This window comes from Columba livia, chromosome Z (assembly GCF_036013475.1).
Source record: "Columba livia isolate bColLiv1 breed racing homer chromosome Z, bColLiv1.pat.W.v2, whole genome shotgun sequence".
Classification (NCBI taxonomy): Eukaryota; Metazoa; Chordata; class Aves; order Columbiformes; family Columbidae; genus Columba; species Columba livia.
Genome location: NC_088642.1, coordinates 54,279,025 through 54,291,727, shown reverse-complemented (window position 1 = coordinate 54,291,727; position 12,703 = coordinate 54,279,025). Strand labels below are relative to the sequence as shown.

The 12,703-nt window shown below is 37.4% G+C and overlaps 1 protein-coding gene across 1 annotated transcript in view; it reads right to left on the bottom strand.

Annotated features, from left to right (window-relative positions):
* Nucleotides 1–14: 14 nt before the first annotated feature.
* Nucleotides 15–12,703, bottom strand: part of FRMD3 (FERM domain containing 3) — a 149,395-nt gene continuing 136,706 nt past the window's right edge. Inside the window, exon 14 of the mRNA XM_065045916.1 lies at nucleotides 15–3,482. Coding sequence (XP_064901988.1) covers nucleotides 2,887–3,482 — 596 coding nt within the window. The 3' untranslated portion in view covers nucleotides 15–2,886. The remainder of the gene's footprint in view (nucleotides 3,483–12,703) is intronic.

The window sequence follows — 12,703 nt, the reverse complement described above, 5'->3', positions numbered from 1 at the left end:
TAACTGCAGAAACCTTATCTCCAGTGTATTTTTATTAGGGATTCCTGCCATCATATCAACATACAAAACAATCAGGATGTTGACATATAGAAATGTGAAATTCACTGTACAAAGATAAGGCTCAAGTTACAGGTATATTTTCCCCTTAGACTCCATGAAATAAAACCATTGTTAATTCTTCCCAGAGTTGTGTTTATAAATGTCAGACAAACCACAAAATAGATTTTAAGTACATAACATTTTACAATATAATCCAAGCACAGAGAGAAAAACACAATACTGCACCTATAGATGCTCCATAATCCATGTCCATCATCTACTAGACTGCTACTCTCTCTGAATATCCCCAGCCATAACTTTTTGTGTATTACATGGTCCTGGCCTGTAAATTATAGGACTGTCCTAACTTTCAGTTAAATTACTTTGATAGACCACTGAACGTCAGGAAGGAAGGGAAGAATTTTAAAACGCCAGGTCTGAATGTATGCACACGGTCAGTGAAGGCAGGCAGATGTGCACACACACACTTGCATTTAACCCTACATGAAACCTCACTGCACTGCACGTTCTTTGAGATTATGTTCCCACGCAACTCAGCTATTTTCTGATGGAGTTAAACCAAGCATAACAATACTCCTAATCCTGGAGTGCTGTAATTTACAGGGACAAGACTATATTTTAGAGCAAAGGATTTTTATTTTTTTTTAATAACGATCAGACTTACACAGGAGCCTGTATGGAACCATGTCTCCATAGTCCAGCAGGATGTCAGCTCTCACAGGCTTCGCCACTTGAAACACCTTTTCTGATACCTTTGTTTAGACACAATGCAAGTGAATAATTCCTGTTAAGGCCAAATGTCTACTTCAGTTCACTCACCATTTCTATTAGGCTGAATGATTTTCACCTCATGGGAAAGGATCATTTAGCTGCAAGTAGCACAAGAAGAAATACACATCCAAGTAACTAATCAATAATGATTCTTCTGGGGAACAGATTGGCAAGGACAAAGAGAAGATAAAAAAGGTAGTTGTTTAATTTAGCCTTTGTTTTTGAGAAATGAATAGCAACCCAAAAGTTTTCAACTATAAAAAAGAACTCCTAAGCCCTCTAACTGTTTTGTCTTTTAAAAACTGGAGAAGATTAGAAAGGAAGGAGAAATCCTGTATGGAAATTGCCATTTTCAAACTAGACATTTGTAAAGGCTTACATGAGAAAACCAAGCAAACCTGATTCTCTGATATCAAAACTAAAGGAATTTATTCAGTAGGAATCAGAGATGTAGTTACAATGTGTTAAATGCACATCTAATAAACCAGCCTAAAATATATCTCCAATTCATAAATGTCTAATCAAGAGAAAAACTCTAAGGCCAAAATCAGAGTTGCCTAGTTTAAATATGGAATATGCCTGCACTAACATCGGGGGGAGGGGAAAGAATAAAAACTTTCTCCTCTTAAATACAATCTCTGTATGACATTTGAGGACCTTAAAATCTTCTCAGCATTGACAGGATTTTACTTAAGTATAGTCTCTAAGCTGTATTGGAATACCTTTAGATATACAAATCCATGTTACACAAAATACCATTAGATCATGTAACTGGGCTCGTAATAACAGGGAAAGAGGGTAAGTATGCTGCTATATGTGAAAGGAAGCATATTAGTATGTGCAGAAAATATGTTGATTTAGAGACTAGTAATAATGGGCATCAAGGATGAAGATGCATCTCAAAGTGTTTAAGCCTTTAACTGTGAGTCAGTATAATATTTTTACATCAGCTGTACAGCCTAATGCTTTGCTTTTAAAAAGGAATACATTTTTCTTCTCTATCAGTATGAAAAGTAGGTCTCTCACCTACTGATTTAGCTAGGCTTTTGGCTTTTTTATTTTTTTTTTTATTTTTTTCTTTTCCTTTTTTTTTTTGTTGTTTTTTTTGGGTTTTTTTTTTTTTTTTTGCTACTTACTATTATCTTCTTCCATATCATACACAATAATCTACATTTATACTGAAGACTTGCTCTCTTCCAAAACGTACTTGGACTGTCTTGTAGAGACTTTCTACAGCACTGATAAAGTGTAAGACAACCTGACAGGTAAGAGGAAGGGTCATTACTTTAAATTCTGCTAACTTCCCCAAGCTTTACAAATGTGCCTTTCAAAAATTCTTCTCCATACTTGGTGTCCTTTCACCTCCACCGAGCAGCCCCTACTGAACTTGAGTGAACCTTCTATAATTTCCCAAATCACAGTCCCTCTGTATAGAGCTATATTAAACTCATTTCCCAGTCAGTAGTTTAAAAACAAACCATTGCTAAAACACTAAAAATACCCTACATGCCCTTGAGCATTATTCTTACCAATTTGTACATTTAAATAACATCAGAAATCGTATTTTGCTAAAAATTTACCAAAATATTTTAAACACATAAAAATGTAAAAAAAACCCAAACAAACAGAAAGACAAACAAAAACCAAAAACCCAGCATAAACTTTGCTTGTATAGGCATTGGTTAGAAGAGATTGCTGCACTAAGGAGTATATTCAAAAAACTTCTTTCCGTTTCATTTGATTTAGTATCATGGATCGCAACGTTAAGGACAATGAAACTTGTCGTGACCCTGACTTATATGATGTAACACATGAGCAGGAAGTCTGAAACGCAATTAAAATAAAACTTATTTTTGGTTATTGAAAGGTGACTGTTATAAGCCTGCAACTAAAGGGGCAATTTAAGTATTTAAGGAGAATTTAAGAACCTGACAAGTCTGTAATCAACTGCATATGAATACGGCTATTGACAGATGGCCCCAGGGTCATTATGGAAAACTGGCACTAACTGAAATTTTGAATATAGCCCTTAGTTGTATTGTATTTATTTAAAATCTAAAAGCTGCCCAGCATGTCACAAATGAAGTTTATTTTGCAAGCCACCCACTGCCTAAGGGGGCAGTAATATTCAATATGAAACTGCTGAAACTCCGGTGTCTGACGGATTTCATGGAGAAATGAGATTTGAAGGTCTGACTCCAAGAGAACAAGGAGAAGAGGGAACACAAACAACAACAGTCCAAGGCCCACAAGGAGAAGTCTGGAGAAACTCTTCACAAAGGCATTCACCTCTATGTTTCCCATTAGAAAGTCATAGCTCCACCTAAGTGCCCTCCGAGCTTCTTTCAGTTCTTCCTCCTCTGCAATCAAAAATGCATTTTCATCTGCTTCCAGTTCCTCAAATGAATCTGTATCATCTTTCTCATTCTCTACTCTTGGACAGGTATCAAAGAGCATGTCAATTTCATCATCAACAGGAGTGGGCAGCAAGCTGGCACTAGGATTGTATACCAGTTCTGAGATGGTTAAAGGTTCCTCTTTCATCTTCTCTTCCTGTTCAATGGCAGGATCAACATTGTCCCCAGTGTCCTCAGCTGGAGAGCCTGAAGTCACAGGTACTGAAATCTCATCTTCCTTTGGCAGATGGATACCTGAAAAAAAAATAAATGAAGATAGTGATCCTAAATTTCTGCCTTCCTGGAGGTAAAACACAGCCTTTCAATAGTATCTAACAGAGGTTGGAACAAAGATCCTGAAATGATTTTGCCTATTGAAACCAGACCATACACAATTAGCAAAAACTGGAAAGCTTTTTGAAAAGCTCCAGAGGAGGGCAATGTCTTTTACAGCACTGCAGCACACCAGATCTGATTTACTCTGTCTGACGCAGCTATCACTAATAATGGTGTAACGCAAAACAGAAAACAGAACAGCCCATTTTCTACTTACAATCAGACATCTGATATAAATGAACCCCTAGAACATATGTGAATTGGTGCCATTTGGTGTAGAAGAAGAAGAAGAACAACAACAACAACCACCTACCTTTATTTCTGTGAGATAAATGAGGAGAAAGTGATAAGATAATGGCTGAACTTGGGAATTTTTAATAGAGCATGACATTAAAGAGACAATACATTAGACATTAAAAAGAGACAATACATTATCATTATAAATTCACATTAACAGTAGAGAGGATAAAATGAGAGGAAGTTTGACGCACAGTATGAAGATTAGGTATCGTTGAAACAGAATGAAAATGCCTCACCTCTTTAAAAAGCTCTCTTTCCTTATGCCTCTTTTTTCTTCTGTGAGTACTTTTCATATTCACTGTTTCTCTTCTCCCTTTCCTTTAAATTTTTATCTTGCCCTTAGAGAGGAGTCTTTCCTAGGCTAACTGGCATACTTGTTTCTTATGATCCCACTCTCTTCACAAGCTCTCTCCTCTCAAAACTTACTCCCCTTTCTCCAATCTAACACTAACACAGCAATAAGTCAGGAAAAAAGTCTAGATGTTTTGCAGCTACATCAACATTGCAATGACTGCTGCTGGTCGTCAATTGCAGGAGTGGAAGGGAGAAGACCTGAGCACAGAGCTGGGACAAACCAATGGGTAAACAGTTTTAAATTTGTCCCATATTCAACACTCATTACTGTCAGCAGATGCCATCTATGTGCAAAAGCAACAGACCACACAAACTATAATGTGTGACAGTAATCTATAATAACAACATTTAGCACTTCTCATTTTGTGATGTTAAGCATCCTTCCATAGTTTACTAATGACTAATCCAAATGCAACATATAGATAAGGATATAATAGGTAAAACCAAAACAAGGTAATGACTTATCCAACAAGTAACTCAAGAAATTGATGTCAAAGTACTGTGTATAATTCAAATTAGCCCAATTATTTGATTTCAGTGAAAGGTCTCTGTAAAAGATAGCAAACTGATATCATCAAAGTTTCATTCCAGCTTTAGTGTAGTAAAGATTAAGGTTCAGAGACTTAAAACAAAACAAAACAAAAAAACAAAACAAAACAAAAAAACAAAAACAAAAACAACAACAACAACAAAACCAACAAAACCAAACAAAAAAACCCACAAAACAAAACAAAAAAACCCAAAACGTGGTACATAAAATGTATTCTTATAGAAAAGCAGGTTGTCAGAAAAGCAGTACACCTCCAGTGCCAATTACACTAGACAAACAATGGTTCTCAGTGTGAAGTAAAGGGGTCTCAGCAAGTTCCATTAAAGTTTGCTATTAAAGGATGGTAGACACAGAAAAAAAATTAATGTAACCAAAAGGCCCATTATGGTCATTTGGAGATCAGGGGAATGAAGCATGACCTGAACCATGCTATGAGAAAGAGATGCATCACTGGTCTGTAAACATATGATGTAGAACAAAAACTGAAAAGCGACAATCCCAGTCATAAAGACATCTACAATATAGGAAGATATACAACTTAGACACATTTTGGATCACAATTCTAAGGTACAACTTCACATAGTAACTCAACTATAACTAAGCAAAATACTGCAAACAATCTCACTTTGAGATCAGATGCTTTTTCACTTTTATTCCTGAAAGTGTCACTGATTCTTTTGTTTTTTACATTATTTGTCCTAATAAAAGTAGACAGTATTTACTGTACTGAAATAATTAACTTTGTTTCTGAGATCTACCTTTCTTCCATTTGACTAGGTAGCAAAAGAATATTCTTATGCCATTGGCTACTGATCATTAAGCTAGCAATAGGTGTAACTACACTTCAGCAAAGCTGATGATACTTACCTTACTCTGGACTTTCTCACTGTTAAAAATTTTGCATTCCTGAATGACAAGGTCTTCCAATTTCTATTTTAAATTCCTTTTTTTTTTTTCCTTTGTTCTTTTTTTTTTTTTTTTTTTTTTCTATCTACCATGGCTACTGTGCTCAGCATAGGACAGATCCACAAAAATCTTTGTTTCATAACTGGTACCAGGTTTGTGCACTATCACGTTACTCAGCAGTGGCCCTGAGCACATGAACCAGAACCCAAAATACTCAGTATTTGCAGAAAAAATAGCCAATACCTGTGACAACTTTGAAGTGCTCCTCCTTAGCAGAACAAAGGGCTATGCTATGCCTTAAACATCTGGGTTTTGTTACTTTGGGAGGAAAAGATAGACGACACCTCGTCTTCTCTTTCCCAAGGTTTTATGGCCATGGAAGCAGATACCTTGTAAGATAAGGGCAATTAACAGTGTTGCTGTGAAAGACCTCATGGCCTAATTGAGATGATAGAGATGAACCATCTGTTGGAGAGCCAACTACTCAAAGAAACCACGAACCAACAGCTATACCTGACGGGCAAAACAACTCAGTTCTGGTCAGTACTGTGAACCAGTTTCCCCGAGTTTGAAAACCCCAGACCTATTTCCAGAAGAGTCTTCCTAATTATCATGAAGAACAAGCAGAGGAAGAAGACAAACTGCCCTCTCCCATCTCGCATGTAAATGAACTGAGTTATAAAACAACCTCAGGCGTTATATGAGTTGGTGGCAATGTTAATCTTCAACATGTCCCCCACCTCCAGAGGTCGTTGTGGGACCAATGTACCTGTGGAGTGGTGACATCTTTCTCTCTGATATCTTAGTTTTCCTTCTCTCTCTCTCTCTCTTTCTTGAACCTATAAAAGTAATATCATTTTAAGTTCTGATGCTAAAGTCTTGTTAAGTTTTGCACTATAGTTACTAATTGTTGCCAATCCCCTGTTTTTAGAAGGGTTTTTGTTGTCAATGTATTGATAAGTTTTGTGACATTATAACATACTTTTGTCAAGTCACTAATTGCCGTAATTTGTATTCCACCACATGCTTTTAGTAAATTCATAATTGAATTGGACCCCTGGAGTGATTGTCTGTTATTCACTTCACATTGCCATGCAGAATTACCCACAGTTAACTCACACCTGATCTCATCTGTTGAGTCAAGGCGCATGCCGTGTTCAAACTTAACTCAACCCTCATCCCATCCATTGGAATGGGATAATACAAAGTTAACGTGTTGAAACTTTGTAAATTAAATTAAACAAGTAGATTAATGTTTTGTGAGATGGGGCTGCTGCTGTATGCCAGAGTGCCTGACAGTTGCCACAAAATCTCCGTGGGACTTCTGCAGTTCTGTTAGCATGTCCTTCACACAATCAAAAGGGTAAGTAAGGTATTTGCTAAGATACCCCAGTTTATAGACCTCCCAAAAACTGGGCGAGCAATGCCATGTTAATATCTGGTAACTTTAAAACTATACTAAACTTAATACCAGTTGGGATGAAATACCAATAAATGCAACACAAAATCTACAACAGATTACAAACACATCTAAAAGATACAAGAGATGGCAGAAAACCAGCACTTTAAACCTGCTTACATTAAATTACTCTTTGAACAAGCTAGTTTGCTCCTTACCTGGCAAGACAACATTCTGGATTTCCTTCTTAGTTCATGCTTTTATATATCATGTTATATTCACTGCAGAAAGTGTCTGCATTACAGAACACCACCCTCAAGAAGCTTCCCTTCCTTCAGTAGAGCACATTCGCTATTAAAATTAACTTCCCCTTTTAAGTCTTCAAAATGATCCAGATAGATCTCTGTCCCTGTAATTTGTTATCTTTTCCAACTCTCTAGAAGATACACTGGCCATGTGTCCAGGTAGAGGCCACATTCTGGCTAAATCAACCGAAAAAACCCATTTTTGCTCCCTCTCATTTCATCCCTGAGCAAGCCAGATTGCAAAGCTAACCTAGGAAAATAACTACTTTTCTTCCTGGGTTAGCTCTCTGACAGTTTTTCTTCCTGAACTGCCTTGTCAGATATTCTCACAAGCACAGCACACTACCAGGGATGGAAAGGGAGCAGGTGTGCTCCTTTTACCAGCACCTAGCCAGCAGATCTGCATAGCTGACATGAAACCTTGTCCTCAATAAAGAAAATGCAGGTGTCTCCTCACTAATTTAATGTGACTGCCTAGCTATTAATTCCTTGTCTCAACTACTCTGTCCTCTCCTGTAACAGCCGTTTCACAAATCCATCACATTTCAGCAGGAAACATGTTTTGTGCTGGAACTTATTGTCTACACGAGACTTCACATTAACAAATGTACTTGCCACAGTCATCAACAGGAGGATACAAACTGATTGAAACTAGACACAACCATGTATCAACACTAACAGGTGAGAATAGTTTTGGAAGGAGCTTTCTCCAAAGCATAGTGCAATAGCACCTATTGCTGGATCATCAAATTATACTCTGAGTCATTTGAGAGTGCACTGATGATATCTTAAAATGTAAAAACCAAATTTTTTAAATGCTGGAGCTCAAAATTAAGAATTAGCAAATATCTTTAGATATATAAGTACTAAAATTTGATTTTTCAAATGTGCTTTTTCACTTTTTCTTAATAGAGTAAAAGATAAGTTGAGCCACACAGGCACCTCAATATGGATTAAAGGACCTAATTTTAAACTCCCAAATTAGTGAATCCTGGCCATAGGCCTCTCTATACCTGCTTAGATGCAAGGTCAGTAATATATCCTCATCATGTTTCTCATCATAGAGAGGACAGCTGCAGCTACTGCAAAGAAAGGTCACCCCAATTTATGATTCTTGAGCCTTCTCTCCTTCCCCAGAGTAAATTCCAGCATGCATAACATCCACAGTGAACATAAACAAAAAAAAATCATATTAACTTTCATTAGAACTGTATTTTTCTCAAATAACTTGTGATTAACCTGTGGATTGAACGCAGCCAAGGATCCTTTTCAGATCAGTGTTTTCTGAAGGGGTTGTATTAAAATTGGAATGTGTCACAGTTCCAAAGAATGCATCAATGTTATAGCCCACTATCTAGTTCGAGCAGATAAAAAGAATTTTCAACTGGTTTATGTGTTCTTAAAATATACTCAGAGTAACTGCATTTTACATCAGCCAAATACAAGTGTAAAAAAAATAATGGTATAATACAAAAAAAAATGAAAATTTAGAATGGACATTAACTACTGCTGCTGCAAGCTCATTTGATATTTAAAAAAATTGCATATCTAAAGCTGTTGTTTTAATTCCTTCATGTTCCCTATAATACCACATTTCTGAAGGCAAGGACTGAGGAAAGAATTAGCTACTAAGCATGGTCATTGTAAGCCCATAGCAAAGTTCCAGTCATGTTGCAATATACAGATAAGCATTTTGAGTTACTCAGATTTTGACAGTGCCAAAAGACACACGTTTCACATCATTATGGCACATAACACTTATAATGCTTATGCAGGCATAAGAATACCGCATTAAAGCACAGAAATTCAAAATCATTCTGCAGTACACCAAATATTCCAGTGACACAAATATAAGAAAGAAGCAAGATTATTTACTTTTTGAGTAGCCTTCAAGACAGTCAGTTAACTGAAGTAATAAAACCGGGTGGAAAAAACAAAAACAAAACAAAACAAAACAAAAAAAAAAAAAAAACCAACTCCTCAAAGTCTTCCAACGAAAAAAGGGAATGTAAAAGCTAAAGCAAGCCTAGAGCCAATATCCCTTAATTACTCTACAACATCACTGTAAATCCTTTGTTCCTATTCATGCATAACGATTATTTTGCTATTACCCTTATAAGGCTACAATTGTGTACCATTTTGGGGGTTAGATTTTGAAAAGTCTGTTGTTCCTTTAGTAATAGTTTAAATTTATATTGTGTTTAGATTTAAAAGACTATAAATTGAGTATTAAATCACATTTGAGAAGAACTTCTTCCTTCCATTCTTCATTGTATATTTTTACTGGCAATTTGCATTCCATAGATCAGAATCTTTTAACATGTGGTACTGGAATATCAAGTAAATAAGCCCAATTTCATTTCTTATATTACATACCTATAGCAAAAATTTGCTACACTTTTCTAGTAACTGAACAAATTCTACAGAGCCAGAGAGATCTCATCACACCAGTCAAAACTCCGCACTTCCTTTCCACCAAACATCAGGACCACTCCAAACCTCTAACTTACTGGAGCAGACAGGAACATGAACAGCGAAATAAAACATGAGTTTATAGTAGCCATCTGCTGAGAACATGAACGTGCAAGACGTCTGACATAAATGCTGTCAGCTGCTACTGCTTCTAAGAGGCCAAAACCAGCAGCTGAGGATTAGCAGGATGAAGGGCAGCCCCAGCTCCATCATTCTTAAGAAGCTGCAGTTGCTGGTAATACAGCACCCCCCAAAAAAATGTATCCTCTGCTTATTAAAAAATTCGGTTCACACATGGTCTGGTGGCCAGATACATCGCACACAGCTCTACTTACCGCACACGCAAACACAGTTACACATCTGTAAAGGCTTTGTATAGTGGAGAAAGAAACAAGTGTGAAGATTTCTTCATTATAATCATAGAACTGAAAACTTAGATATGGTCCAGAAACAGTGCTGGCAGTATTTCATTTAGATGTGGAAAGAAGTAAGGCCAGCCAGGCAGCAATTAGAACAGTTCCTTCCTATCCCTTTGACCACTTCCTCTAGAAACACTGCGTATTGCCTCACTTATTTTCATTGTAGACAAAATTGATTTGTAATATAAACAGAATGCCATTTTAGAGGGAAGATTACTTTCTTACATGAAGAAAGTGCATGGATGTCACAAATACGTAGGAAAGGAAAGCAGAATCTAGAATTACTAAACTCAAATATTCCACTACACAGGTTCTATATCAAAGCAGGATCTGCATCATGGCCAGATGTCCAGCTCTCAGAAGTAGGAGGCCATAGATCCCTATCTTACCAACTTCCCATGCCCATAGAAGGCACCTGTTCTAGCTTTGCAGGGAGAGCAAATCACTGGTAGTTTATAGTAACTCCTTTTTAGGCAGTGACCTGGCTTTCATGCTGGCTGTTCCCATTCGGTTTATTCTTATAGGAACTTGTAGAAGGGAGCAAATCCCTGTCACAGTTGCCAGCTCATATCAGTTGGAAACATTGTGACTCTGCCACGTTACAGCTTGGCTCCTAGCTGCATGGTGTGCCACTGTCTCCAACCAATATCACAGCTAGTGCAGCCACGGGAGACTGTTGCTCTGTTTTTCACAGCCTGGAAAGGGTCACCAAAGAGCAGAGAGAGAAGGAAAACAGAGCATGCAGTACAACAGGCCTTCTGGGGTGCCTGTCTCCAGCCTCCCTTTGGCCTGGAAGGAGCCCACCCCAGCACTGCTGACCCCTTTCCAGAGCCAGAATTAGGGAGTGAAAAAGCTGAGGGGAGTAGCAGAGAGAGAGAACTGCAAACCATGGAAGCAGGAATGAGAAGGCAAGACACATCTGTCAGCAGCTCAGAGAGAGGAGGTGCTGGTGAAGTGACTGCAGCACCTCAGGGTCTAGCACCAGCCCAAAGGGAGCAAGGCTGAAAAGAGCTGGGCACTGATGTGGAAGCTTAGCACCCAAGAAAAGGACAAGTGGGAAATTTCAGCATTGCCACTCAGCTTCGGTGAGCCCTCCCAGAATGGGTCAGCATTGTTCTGAAGCAGCTGCAATTGTAACAGGGCTCTTTCAAGGAGTTATGCCTCCTGCCGCAGGTTTTGCACAAGCTAACTCCAATCCTTGGGTTTCATATGCTGATGTATGGGCTTTATGCATGTGTACACTAAAAGAAATAGCATTTTATAAACAAAACTGCAAAATCAAGGTTTTTAAGAACCAATGTAGCTCCAATGCACAAATCTGTTTCTAGACTGCAGTCAGATTAAACCAGCCAGATCACTTGTATCTATTTGGTGCCAGCATTTAACCTCTGATATGTAAGAATACAAAATACATGTAAATGCTAATGCTTTTTCAATTTTCCTACCTATATTTGAATCCAGGGCGTTAAGTGCATTCTTACAGATACTACAGTTTCCCCTGAGTGGTGAATTCATGAAGCAAAACCATCCAGGAGCCGTTGCTACTCAGACAAATCACTGCAAGAAGCAGGTCCTCCCTTCTCTGCTGCACTTAACTGTTTCCTGATTTTCAGATGCTAAAAGTGTGAGAATATTCTGGTCTTTGCCAGAACATTCTCAGTTAATTTTTCTGTAAATATTCATTTCTGAAATGAAGATTCAATACAAAGGCATAGTTTTACACAGGTGCATGGAAACTGAAAATTGTGAACCTGTATATGCAAAAATATAAAATGTAAACAGTACCATAGAAAGCATGGAGAAACAAATTTTGAAAAGCCCTACTTCATTAAGGAAACAGAAACAAATAGATTGACAGAGAGACCAATCAATCTTTGACAAAGGGATTTTGTATAAAAACAAGGAGAAAAAAAACAAACCAAACCACTTCATTTTGATTACAATCCAAAGCAATACTGAATACCTTTTGTTCCTTTGATCGCACTCCTTTTATGTGTAGCAAAAAAAGAGATACAAATCAGACTGCTTTCCTTACCCCCACCCACACCGCGCCGTACTAATATTCAGTATATTAAATTCTCCAGCATCTAGAAAAAAACACCAATGAACTTACGGTCTGGCAACGCACCACACTCAGTCACAGTAAAATGTTAAACTCTATCCACTACCATATTCATTTAATATTCAAACCTGGCTACAAACCTATCTGCTAATTTAAGAACTATTTAGTTTTGTCAGAAATTATCACAGTTTGAAAGTAATTCTCCCCCTCAATTCAATAGAACTAAAAGGGTAAAATTCCAGTCACTTGTTTGTTAACAATTAACAAATAAATCCACAATTTACATAAGATATTGCAACAAATGCCACTTAAGTTTCATCTCATTCATTCCCCATTTAACTCTGCTCCTGTCTGTAATTCATCCTTATTCTCT